This window comes from Capricornis sumatraensis, chromosome 1 (assembly GCF_032405125.1).
Source record: "Capricornis sumatraensis isolate serow.1 chromosome 1, serow.2, whole genome shotgun sequence".
Taxonomy (NCBI): Eukaryota; Metazoa; Chordata; class Mammalia; order Artiodactyla; family Bovidae; genus Capricornis; species Capricornis sumatraensis.
The window spans coordinates 43,618,907-43,632,056 of NC_091069.1; the positions used below are offsets into that span (position 1 = coordinate 43,618,907).

The 13,150-nt window shown below is 46.0% G+C and overlaps 1 protein-coding gene across 2 annotated transcripts in view; it reads right to left on the reverse strand.

The window, feature by feature from the left end:
• Window positions 1-10,914: 10,914 nt before the first annotated feature.
• The window catches only part of AFTPH (aftiphilin), a 69,745-nt gene continuing 67,509 nt past the window's right edge, over window positions 10,915-13,150 (reverse strand). For both annotated transcript variants that reach the window (XM_068964822.1, XM_068964813.1), the window contains one exon: window positions 10,915-12,008. In XM_068964822.1, the coding sequence (XP_068820923.1) occupies window positions 11,861-12,008 (148 nt within the window). In that variant the 3' untranslated portion in view covers window positions 10,915-11,860. The remainder of the gene's footprint in view (window positions 12,009-13,150) is intronic.

Sequence of the window (13,150 nt, forward strand, 5' to 3'; positions counted from 1 at the left end):
CCCAGTGTTTGCCAAACCCAGGGGTGTGCACTTTCTGTGTGTTTGGAAGGAAATGTGCAGCAGCACCTGGCACATAGTAGGTGCTTAACCAAACTTGAATGAATGAAAGAATGGACAGTCTTTGTGGGATTCACCTTCTAGGATGGGTTCGGGCTGAACAACCCCCAACCCTGTTTACATTCCACCCATCCTCCAAGCTCATCACAAGACAGTTAAAAACACTGGCAGGGTGTCAAGGGTCACCTTTGAGGGAAGTGCCAGGGAGGGTTCTCTGAGGTCTCACCGGATGATCCCAGGCACCACCGCCATGGCCTCTCCCTAAGCCCCTCAGCATCTCCTGAACCCCCTCGTGGAGCTCAGCTACTTCTGCAGCCCCGCCATTCAGGTCAAGAGTCAATTGCTCATAATCCCTTTGTCCTGAACAGCTGGCCTGCTGGTCCTTATTCATTTTATTGAATCAGGTGTAGCGTCAGAAGCAGTCCTGTTCCCTGTAAGGCTCCCTAGTCAGGTGAGACACATTGTGGGTGCCCACTAAGAACCTGAGGTCCTAAACAATAATAACAACGATAATGATTAATGAAAATAATAGTGTGTTACATCACTCAGTATTTATTGCTTCCAAGTTTGTGCAAATTTGTTTAACAAAAGTTCTTTGTTTAATTCTAAGAGGACTGTTTTCATGTTTTGTTGTTGTTGTTTTTTTTTAACTTTAATGCTGATCCCCATTTGGCAGACTGGTTCCTAGTCTCACAGTTAGGAAGTGGCATACCAGGATTCAGACTCCAGTTGCCTCATTCCTGCTTCTTTCCCAGGAGCAACGTTCAGGCCGCATTTCAGGGTTCCTTAGCCATGGGGCTGGTGAACGCTTGAGGACAGCTGAGAAATCCTGGAACCGCCAGGGCCCAAGAGCCAGTGGTGTGCTTCATTCCCTACCAAGTTCCGTGTTGAAATGATTATCCTTAGTAACAGCTCCTGCCCCTTCTTTCACAATCTTCAGAAGCACGCCACAGGACGGTTCAAAGTCGAGCAGGCTGATGCGTCACCTCTGATGGAAGTGCCTGGGAGGACCCTGTCTGAGAGGCCAGCCCGCAGAGTTAAATAACCCGGTGGCGAACACTCCCCTCCAGTCAGGAAGATGTTCAGGTTGTGTGGCTTTCTTGTCAGCCCTTAGGGAAAGGGCTTCCTGGTGGGTCCCCACTAGCGTCTGAGCTAGGCTGGACGTTTCTCATCTTCGCTCCTCTCTCAGGGCCGATAGCTCACCCACCTTCTGGTCGGCAGAGGGTGGTATTAAATAAAGACCTGTTGTCACTGGTGGGCTCTGCCCACATTTTCTACCCCGAATGCATCCTTTCAATCGGTATCTGGTGACACAGAGTCAGTGAGGTCCTGCCTGCCTCACAGATGTTAGGTTCCAGCCACAAGCCCCCAAAAAAACCTGGGAAAGAAGGATCCAGTTTTCACTGAAAATGAAGCTTTCCAGGGCTGCTGACTAAGGAGTTTTCTTTCCAAACATCTGAGAGAGCAAACAGATTGTAAATTAAGAGGGAGTTACAAGATAGTAACTGAAGGGAAACCAAGCCGCCCAGCTCTCTGGTTGTGGCTGGTGTGGCACTGATGGGACCCAGGCGGCCAAGAAAGGTGACTAAGCAGGCGGGCGAGTGGGTGGGAGGGGACCGGGGTGCTGGGGACTGCGTTCAGGCTTCTTCCTTGAGCCAAGGGGCACCGGTTTCTTCTGACAGGAGGTGGAACACTGGTGTATGTCTTCCTGTGAGCCAATGAATTAGTGATTCCCACCCAGATCAAAGTTCAGTCTCCCAAGGCAACTCAGCAAAAATAAAGTGAAACAAATTCTCACCCACTCAAACCGGTCTTCCCATGACCAAGGCTTTAAGGCTGGAGTCGGGCAGGCCTTGAGTCACACTTCGCTACTCCTTCAGAGTAAAAATACTGGTTTCAGTCAAATGTCTCCATTCAGCTGAAGCTTGGATTTATTAATGGGAGGAGGGCCCCTGGCATAGCTGTCTCTGGCAGTCATCCTGTGGATTTGGGGTGCTGTGGCCGTACTGGGGAGCCTGCCTCAGAACAGAAAAGTCAGGAGCAACTCCGTCTGCCATGACCACGCCACCTCCAGCCCTAACTCAGAAGAGAAAAGGAGGGGTGGTTATTGGAAGCAGACAGTTGGCTGGGCAAGTTTCAACATGCGCATGCCTTCAGTTTTCCTTGTTGTGTCCCTGAGTTCAGTGACTGTCAGTATGACCCTGCATTCAGGGATATCAAGCTCTGTCTGAGGACCCCCAAGTCTGAGCACCCCCAGGCCTTACTCAGGAACTTACTGCCCATCACTATCCACCAAGGGCCCCTCTGGGGAAAGGTCAGGATTCCAGGTTTGGGAATCTCCTTACAGAGCCATGAGCTTTCCAAACAGGACCCGCCATGCGGTGTGGGCTCTGGAGCCATGCCCCAGGAGCACCTGAGATCTCCCCATGTCCAGCCCCTACTTGCTGCTTGTACAAGGCAGGAATCAAGGCCAAACCATACCCAAACAAATAGCTTTCAGCAAAACTGAAATCCCATGGGGTTGGTGTTGGTGTTAGTCTCAGAGCTTGGAGAATCGAGTCAGTGATCAACGGAACAGGGTATCTGGAGAAAAATAAGACAGAATATGAGGCAAGGCTCTCATATTTGCAGGCCAAGGCACAGGACAGATGCTGGAAGGATCCCTCCATTTTGCCGAGGGGCTCAGTACTAACTGGTTCAAGAAGCAAACAAGGTGAATGTCTGCCAGGGATCATGGGCCTGATCGGAGAAAGACAGGGTCCTGCCCTCGAGGAGCTCACAGCCTGAGGGAGCGAGGAGCAAAGCCACAGGTGACTTGACAGCCCTCATCACACCATGAAGCTTCTGGGATCAGATAGACCTGGCTTCTACACTCTTTCGCTTCCTGGCTGAGTGACCTTGGGGAAATTACGCAGTGTTCCAAGTCATGGTTTTATCCCCAGCAAACTGGGGTGAGTAGTGTTCAGGGACCTCTTAGAGTTCCAGGGAGGATTCTGAAGGCCCGTGTGTGCAAGGCGCGTGCCTGGCACCCAGTGGCACTGCTAGTAATGCAGGCTGGTTGGATGACAATAATGTAAACCTCTTATTATCAGAGAACTCTGCCAAGCACCCAGGGTGGCAGCAGACCAACCAACTGGTGTTGGGGACGGACGGGGCAGGGGAGGGGCGACCAGAATGGCTTCCGGGAGCAACACTGGCCCCATGGTAAGGAAGAGCGACCCTGGGAGGGGGTGCTTGGGTCCTGGAGAGCAGCTGACCATCCTGGCAGAGCCTGCCACACATGGGTGCAGCCCCAGATGTTTTGTGATACGCTGAGGAGTTAAGACTTTGTCCTGAGAGCAAAGGAGCACCGGGAAGGCTTTCTGATAGACGAGCACTCTGTGCTCGGCCAAAGGTTAGATGGGAAGGGAGGCGAGGTGGGGTGAGTCAGCATGGGCTGTCACCGTGGTCACGCGAGAGACCCTGGGGCCTGAAGATGGAGGAGATGGGGGTGGAGGAGGCATCACTGGTAGGAACTCCAGGTCTGAGAGGATTAGGCATGAGGCAGGGGAGCAGGCCCTGAGCAGGGGTTTGGGAGGTTAATGGGGACAGGCCACCAAGGCCAGGGCTGAGGGTGTGCAGGCAGGTGAGAGTGCAGCTTTGTGAGGCACATACGTCGATGCAGAGTCTGTGGGATCCTGGCTGGGGGTGGCGGGTTTCAGAAGCCTGGGGCAGGGCTGCAGACGGGGCAAGGATGAGGAGCTCGATCAAGACTGTGTGTTACCTGTTTGGGCTGAGGAGCCATTGGGAAACACTACTTCGGCAACCAGGGAGACCCCTTCCCGAGGCAGACACAGCACCCACTGACCTTTGTGATTTTCTGTGGCTCTAGTCACTGACCCCCAGGAGTGAGATGACCACATGGGGAGAGGAGCGTGAGTGTGGCCCAGAGGCGAGTCGAAAGGTGGAAGCCAAACGAACCGACGTCGCCACTCACAGTCTTGGTCAGGGTCGGGGAGGGGACCGTTGTCTAGTCCTTAAATCCTAGTTTTGGAAAACTGAAGGAAGGGAGCAGTTCTTGAAAGTGGTAAATCTAAAATAAAATATATGAAGTGATATGAATTCTATCTTCAGAGATTGTCCTGTCAAAGAGATGAGGTAACATGTTGGACAATGGAGGCATGAGACGCGGAGGGCATCCAGTGACTGGATGTCAGGCGGCCTTTCTGACTTACTGTCAGGAGGATGACTGTTGCTCCCAGCATCGCCTTCTCTCTGTATCATCAGTGATGGAGTGCTGACCTGGACAAAGGATGACAATACAAAATTATTTACTGAGTGCTTCTTATGTGCCAGTGACTCTATGGATTATCCTCATTTACTCTCCCATCCTGAGTAGCTGTTTTTATTTCTTACTTGTTTCATCACCCTTTCACTTTGGGACCACTAGGGCACAGACATCAAGCTGAATGAGGGGTTGGAGATCATGTGTGGAAATGCTCAGGATCCCCATGGACTGTCCAGAAGCAGAGTGAGAGGGATTTGGCAAAGCTCTGCCTGCTCTTAGGAGCCGTGGGCAAGATGGAGAAACGTGAGTGTCCCTGTGCTGGGAAGCTGTGTCCGAGTCTTCCTGGTGCTCTGCAAGGGGAGATGTGGGGATGTGTACAGTTTAATATCTGGGTCGGTGATTGGATCACACAGGTTATTTGTCAATCTGTGGATGATAAACCTGAGGAAGGAGGGGGAGACTGCATGATAGATGGTACATTTAAGATTTGATGAGATGGACCGGCTGAAACAGACATTCAAAGCTAAAAGAGTAATGTTGTAAAAGGACAAATGAAGAACCGTTTTTGGTTCTTAGAAACTCAAGGACACAAGTAGATGATAGAGAGAACCTGGCTTGATGGCAGTTACAGGGAAAAGACTGTTTACACAATATAAAGAGACAATGTTGTTGCCATAGACAGTATGGCAACATTACATTACAATAATGCAATTGTAGGCTACCTTTGAAAGAAGTCTCTGAAATGAAATAAATATGAGCCCTCTGCCAGTGATGAAGCAACATCTGGTCCAGTCTCAGGAGCACATTTAAAAACATGAATTTTATTTATTTATTTATTATTTATCTTGGGCTGTGCTGGGTCTTCGGTGCTGTACAGGCTTCTTACCTAGTTGTGGTGAGTGGGTCTACTCTCTAGTTGCAGTAAGCAGACTTCTCATTGCATGGCTTCTCTTGTTGATGTGCCCGGGCTCTAGGCACATGGGATTCAGTAGTTGTGGCCCATGGGCTTAGTTGCTCCAAGGTATGTGGAATCTTTCCGACCTGGGGATCAAACCTGTGTCTCCTGCTTTGGAGCCAGATTCTTTACCACTGAGCCACCAGGGAAGCCCTCGAGAGCGCATTTTAAGAGGAATTATGGTAAACTGGAATAATATGCAGGGAAGGATGATATGTATAGGAAAGACCTGGCAGCCGCGTTATCATGGGTGACCTGGTAGAAGGCAGGGACAGGGAGCATGATACTGGTCTTCAGTATTTATGGTAAAGGGATTAGTTTTCTCCCTTGAATCAAACTTAACCTGATGCCCCTTCTACCTAACCGTCAGTTCTGGCCTGCAAAGCAGGTGTGTGTCGGGGGCAAACAACCTGTGAGAGTCTGAGCTCACATGAGGTCCTGCAGTTGTTTGGGCAAAGGCTAAACTGGCTGCCTGTTCAGAAGGGAGATGCAAGAGGGTGTAAAGGAAAAGACCAAGAATTAGGAAACTGGATTCAGGTCTGGCCTCTGGTTATAGATGAGTAATGTTGTGAATGCCAATTTCCTTTTCCAGGCTTCAATTTCTTCAGCTCTGGGAATGTAATCATCATTGGCTCCCAACGTTTGATAGCAATGGAACCCTTTGCTCCAATGAATCTCCTGCAAATCTCCCTGCTCCCCACATAAACCCAGTGTGTTACTATGGACACCCCCATCGCTGCAGGGCCCAGCCCTCCTGCAACACTGCTTCTGGGAGTGACTTGCAGAGCACTGGGCCAGCCGAACTTTCAGCTCTAAAATTCTGATTCTCTAAGGTTTCTCCAAATTAGCTTTTTAAAATTGTTTGTTTGAAAATTTATGTGTTTTTTTTTTTTTTTTTCATTTGGCCACTCAGGTCTTAGTTGGGGCACTTGGGAGCTGTGGTATATGGGAGCTTTAGTTACGGAGTGCAGAGTCTAGGGGGCTTCCCTGGTGGCTCGGTGGGAAGAACCCACCGGACAATGCAGAAGACAGGCTCGATCCATGGGTGAGGAAGATCTCCTGGAGCAGGAACTGGCAATCCTCTCCAGTATTCTTGCCTGGAGAATCCCATGGACAGAGGAGCCTGGTGGGCTACAGGGCATGGGGTCGCAAAGAGTTGGAAACGACTTAGTGACTGAACACACGTGCAGGATCTAGTTCCCCACCAGGGATCAAACCCAGGCCCCTTGCATTGGGAATGCAGAACCTGAGTCACTGGACACCAGGGAAGTCCTCCTCCTTTAGCTTTTGATTCTGTAGATTCCGACCCCTCATTTTATGCATCAAGTACCTGCGACTTAGAAAGGGATTTATCCAAGATCTTAACAGCTGATTAGTGGCAGAGCTAAACTTAGAACACACAGCTCTTAGCTTAATCCGGTGTCCCTTCTACCTCCCCAGACCGTTCCCTACTTCCACCTGTGATTTGTCTCAGCGTTTGTGCCTCTGAAAGGTGCTGGTAAACCTGAGCTACCTCCTATTGACCTTTCCCCCTTGGAAAAGCAACAGGAAGCTGACAGATCCCATTTGAGGCATCGCCACAGCCTGAGACAATGATCCCAGAACTCATTTCTCTATGTACTACTTTAGCTCCATGACATGCTATGTGTAAGGACCGAGAAGTGAAAAACAAGAGTGACTCAGACTTCTGGTTGTCCTACATCATCTGTTCTCTCTTTCCTCTCTACTAGAATCCCTTTAAGTTGGCCACCCAGGATAAAGGTATTTCCCAGTCTCTTTTGCAGTTAGATATGGCACTGTGTGAAACACAACACTGTGGAAAATTCTTAAAGAGATGGGAATACCAGACCACCTGACCTGCCTCCTGAGAAATCTGTATGCAGATCACAAAGCAACAGTTAGAACTGGACATGGAACAACAGACTGATTCCAAATCAGGAAAGGAGTACATCAAGGCTGTATATTATCATTCCACTTATTTAACTTGTATGCAGAGTACATCATGAGACATGCCAGGCTGGATGAAGCACAAGCTGGGGTCAAGATTGCGGGAGAAATATCAATAACCTCAGATATGCAGATGACACCACTCTTATGGCAGAGAGTGAAGAGGAAGTGAAGAGCCTCTTGATGAAAGAGGAGAGTGAAAAAGCTGGCTTAAAACTCATCATTCAGAAAACTAAGATCATGACATCTGGTCCCATCACTTCATGGCTAATAGATGCAGAAATAATGGAAACACAGTGACAGACTTTATTTTTGGGGCTCCAAAATTATTGCACATGGTGACTGCAGCCATGAAATGAAAAGACGCTTGCTTCTTGAAAGAAAAGCTATGATCAACCTAGACAATATATTAAAAAGCAGAGACATTACTTTACCAACAAAAGTCCATCTAGTCAAAGCTATGGTTTTCCAGTAGTTATGTAAGGATGTGAGAGTTGGACTATAAAGAAAGCTGAGCACCGAAGAATTGATGCTTTTGAACTGTGGTGTTGAAGACTCTTGAGAGTCCCTTGGACTGCAAGGAGATCCAACCAGTCCATCCTAAAGGAAATCAGTCCTGAATATTCATTGGAAGGACTGATGCTGAAGCTGAAACTCCAATACTTTAGCCACCATGTGAAGAAATGACTCATTTGAAAAGACCCTGATTCTGGGAAAGATCAAACAGGGGAGGAGAAAGGGGACCACAGAGGATGGGATCGTTGGATGGCATCACTGACTCGATGGATATGAGTCTGAATAAGCTCCGGGAGTTCTGACGGACAGAGAAGCCTGGCGTGCTGCAATCCATGGGGTCACAGAGTCAGACACGACTGAGCAACTGAACTAAACTGATGGCACTGCAACTAAGTTCTGGTCAATGAGTCGGAATTAGAAATACTGTCTATACCTTATGGAAAGTGTCCTTAGCAGAAAGGAGTATGCCCTTCTCCCACGATGGCTGGAATGCAGACTTGGCAGCTGAACCCCCAACAGAATACTTGGACCATAAGAGCGACCATGTGTTGAGAATCACAGGACAGGATGCTTCGAATTTCCATTTCGGATGAGCTTATGAAGCCTCTTTACTATCCCCAGACTGTTTTCTGATGTTGTACATGCAAGAGAAATAAACTAATGTTGAAGCCACCATTACCATTTCCCACCAACTCTGTCATTGAATGTAAGACAGCATTATTTTATATATCACTAAGAAAAAGAAACTGCTGCCAATTAAATAGCTACCCCATCTAATTGTATGACACACTCCAATTTCAGAGAAGTTCAAATGTGACGAAAGTATGAGTCGTCTTATATGTAGTATTTTTGGGTTTTATTACTCACAGCCAAGCCTAATCCTGACTCAAGAAACATGAGGGAGCAAAAAGACAACAAGCTCTAAATAAAGAGCATGACAACCATGTAGAGGGAAGAACAAGTCTCTCTATAAAAGAATGACTCACAAAATAGTAGTGACACATGACTCAATTTAGGGAAGTTTCTCCTATAACTTTGTAGTTTGACTTGAATTAACTGGTATGGCTGTTTGGATTTGGCCATCAAGTAAGACGAGACTCTAGGGCATGAGTGTGCTGGTTTTAAGATGTGGAAGACACAAGGTGTGTTAGTCGCTCAGTCGTGTCTGAGTCTTCGTGACTCCATGATCGATAGCCTACCAGGCTCCTCTTTGTAGCCATCTGTGGGATTTCCCAGGCAAGAATACAGGAGTGGGATGCCATCCCCTTCTCCAGGGGATCTTCCCAATCCAGGGATTGAAGCCAAGTCTCCTGCACTGCAAGCATCCAGATTCTTTACCATCTGAGCCAAGGCTAAATCGGTCTTCACTGTGTGTGACTTGGCTTTTAGGGTCTCTGACTCCTTGGTCTCTTCTCCCCACCTCTGCAGGGTCCTTCTGGCTGACTTTGAGAAGGACAAATGGGCAGCTGCTCTGAGAAGCAGCTGAAGATCAAGACAAACTTGCAGCCAATAAGCTCTCCGGTCGCTGAGATTTGCATGGAGATGCGCAAGGCTTTTCCTGCACCAGCCCTGCTTGTTATTGCTTTCCGGTGTAATTCAGGCCTTGATCTGGTGCAAAGCTGAGCTGAAATGCTGAAAAATGGAAAGCTGAAAAGCTAAGACTTTTGGTCCTCAGGACTAGACCCCTGACCTTAACCTATGACAACCAAGTGTTAATGTACCTGTTGTGACTAAAACATCAAAGGCCAATATGACACACGAAAGGGAAGTGTGGCTTACCGAAAAGTTGAGTTTAGACCAATTATTTACATTAAAGCAGGGGCACTTTCTTGAGAAATGTCCAGTTGATCACTTTTAAATTATAGCACAATAACTTAAGTGATCCTGTTTCCTGTGACTGCTTCTTGAATCTACTGGGACTACAGGGGCCTTTATAGATTTTGTGAACTATGCTCTATCATTTATTGATGGTTTCCTCATGTGATAAATGTTTTACAGTTATTATTTAATACATCAACCCCACAGGTAGGTGGTATCATTCCCATTTTTAAAGATAGTAGAACTATGGCTCAGAGAAGTTGATTAACTTTCTCATGGTATCACAGCTAATAAACAGGCTCTGAACTTAGGCTGATGAAGGCTACCATTATACTTTAGTTGTAATGGACTGTATAAGCAGCCCTTCAGCTTCAATTTACTGAAACAAGTAAAAGTCTGCTGAGGAATACTTTTATCCTTCCATTCAGAAGGTCCACTGGGCACTGATAACTTGTGATTATTCTGAAGGAAAGCTTTCTCTGAAAAAAATGATGGGGGAAATGGCAGGAGATGGACTGGATAAGGATCGTTGCTTCAGGCCTTACTTAAATTACACTCCAGCAACTGTTGCAATGGCCTGTGTAATAACCTGGCAACACAGGAATCTCTGTCAATGACAGAGGTACAGAAGAGTTCCAATGGAACATTCCCGTAGCTGATGAGGTGGACTACTGTTGGGCTGATTGCCTGCTTCTAATGAAATGGGTTATGTGACTTTGCTAAAGCAACACCTAACCTAGTAACAATATTTTAAAAGTGCTTTTAAGAAATTTTCTGCTCACCTTAGTTTCATGCATATTATTTTCTTAGGAAGAAAAAAAATTCCCTATATATCCCTATTTAACTTCACCAATTCTGACAAAGATACATTATAATGAATCATGGAAATTTCTTGTATGATCTCACGTTCTACATAAAAACAGCTTAGCTATTTAAACGGTTGTTTGACTTCCCTGGTGGCTCAGACGGAAAGCGTCTGTCTACAATGTGGGAGACCTGGGTTCGATCCCTGGGTCGGGAAGTTCCCTGGAGAAGGAAATGGCAACCCACTCCAGTACTCTTGCCTAGAAAATCCCATGGACGGAGGAGCCTGGTGTCCATGGGGTCGCAAAGAGCTGGACACGACTGAGTGACTTCACTTTCACTTCAAGTTCTTATGGGTGAGAATCTAATTCTTCTTGGTTTTAATAAAGTGAAAGCCCTACCAACTGATTTTCTCTGGATTGAAACACATTAATATGAAATAAAACTTAATGTCTAAATTCATTACATTTTCCCTCAGATACCAAAGTACAGACACCAGGCTAAATTTCTTTTAAATTATTTTATTTTTGTGTAAGCTAAAAGGAAATTTACACACTGAAATCTCAAAAGACCTTAGGCATGCACATTAACCTTGTTAGAGGTTCTTCTACATGTCTTTCTTTTTTCCATAGGAATTTCCCCAAACATTTAAAACCCATAGTTTTTACTGTATATACAGCCTAAACCATAGCAATCTATGATTATGTCATTTTACACTGTGCAAAATCCTCAAAAAATAGTGGTACAATAGAACAACAACAAAAAAATCAGTAACAAGTAAATTTCATTGTAAGACATTCATGTAATTTGGTCCTTCTCCAAACCAAACTGATTTAAAACAGACACAATCTCTTTAAACCCCTTCAATCAAGTTCTGACAATGATCCACACCCTATAACAAAAGACCAATCAATGCAAGTACCTTGCAAAAGGTCAAACAGCAATAGGCCAGATTGAAAAGATTAAAAAAGAGCACAAAAATGGTAACAAAAGCCAGACCAGAAACAAACCCACCACACATAAAATTAAAAAAAAAATTAAACAGGGACTTGGAGCTTATTTATGATAGCAAAAGTAATTCAATATACAATATGAAAAATTAATGCGACATTCAATGAAATCTGAAAAGGCTGAAGGGGATTTCATAGACAGTGGAGATTTGGGTTTTTAATTTTCATTTTTTATTTCAAAAGTTGTGTAAGAAGGACACCACCAGTGTATTTCACAAAGACATAAATGTATACACCCCAGCAACACAAAAAGAATAAATCTTCAAAAATGTTCACCCCCGATTATTTACATTTGTTTCTAATATAAATTTATGACTTCAGTATGTAAATAAATATACATTACTATGTATACCTTTCTAGTGCGGCTTACCAACAAATCAGCTGAACTTTAAATTTTTTCTTTTTTAATTAGAGCAGGTATGCTTTTGATGGTAGGGAAGGGCTGGAGGGAAGGAAAAGCAATTGAAACTGTCCAGTTCACATCTGTTATCCATCTGCCTTCTCTTGGGAGCTTGTGGAAGGTGTCAAGGTGGTCGGGAACATCAACACCTTGGCATGCATGAACGTTAGGTCAGGAAGGCTGGCGATCACCTTGATGGCTTCTTCGCTCAGGTGCTCTTCTCTTTTCGGTTTCCTGTTGACAAATGAAAAAACACAAGTGTCTTAAAGTTACTCTAGCTATAGGCCAAATGGGAGAAAATCCACTCTCAAAGCAGAAGGCAACCTGTGGGGACCTGAGTATATTCTCCTCCGCCAGTCCCTGAACCTTGTCATACCTTGGTGTTAAGTGCTTTCTGTGCCCGAGGTGAAATCTCTTCTGAAAACTCACACCGAATTTATGTATGTTCATTACAGTTAGACATGCCTAACTGTACCCGTGTACAGCTCACAGCTCTATTTAAGGTTAGAAGAATCTACCCAGGCGTACTTTTAAAATGCTACTAGGGACTTCCCTGGTGGCCCAGTGGTTAGGACTCAGAGAGTCCACTGCAGGGGGGCACAGGTTTGATCCTTGGCTGGGGAACTAACATCCCACATGCTGTGCAGCGCAGCCAAAAATAAAAAACAGTTACCAAACAGAAATATAATGCCTTAGTAAAACTCTGCCTGATTAGATTTCCCCCTCCCCACTGAATAAAGTTTGTCTGGCACAAGCCCTCATTAAGTAATTTTCACCTCAGGCTTTCTTCAACCCCAAAGGGGAATTCCAGGACAGAAAGCCCTCAGCTCAAAAACACCCAGCCTCTGCCCCACTGGGATACAGATGGTTGGTCAAAAGCCTGCAGCACTAGGGCCAGCTGCTGAGGCCGAGAATGCACCCAGGCAGGAAGGACTCAGGGAGAGGGGAGTCTCGAAATCTGATGGGTCCTGTAGATGAAATGCCCCTAGTATAAGAAATGAGCAGTGTGGGACCCAGGACAGAGAGGAAGAGCTCCTGCTGACCTGGGTGCTTCAGTGAGCTACAGAAAATGCCAACCGAGTCTCAACTGTGGCTCACATTGAGCACAGGACTGTAATTCAACCTTTATTTTTTCTAGGATGTTAAATACACTGAAAGAATAGCTGCAGTCATAATGATATTAATTTTAGATCAAAGTTCATTTAAAACTGTTGACTCTACAAGGCTCAATTCTCTTTATGGTACTCTACTAGGTGCAACAGAAGTTATTTCTTCCATCTAAAATTTTTCTTTGTCTTCCTCCCTGGTGGCTCAGACGGTAAAGCATCTGCCTACAATGCGGGAGGCCAGGGTTTGATCCCTGGGTTGGGAAGATA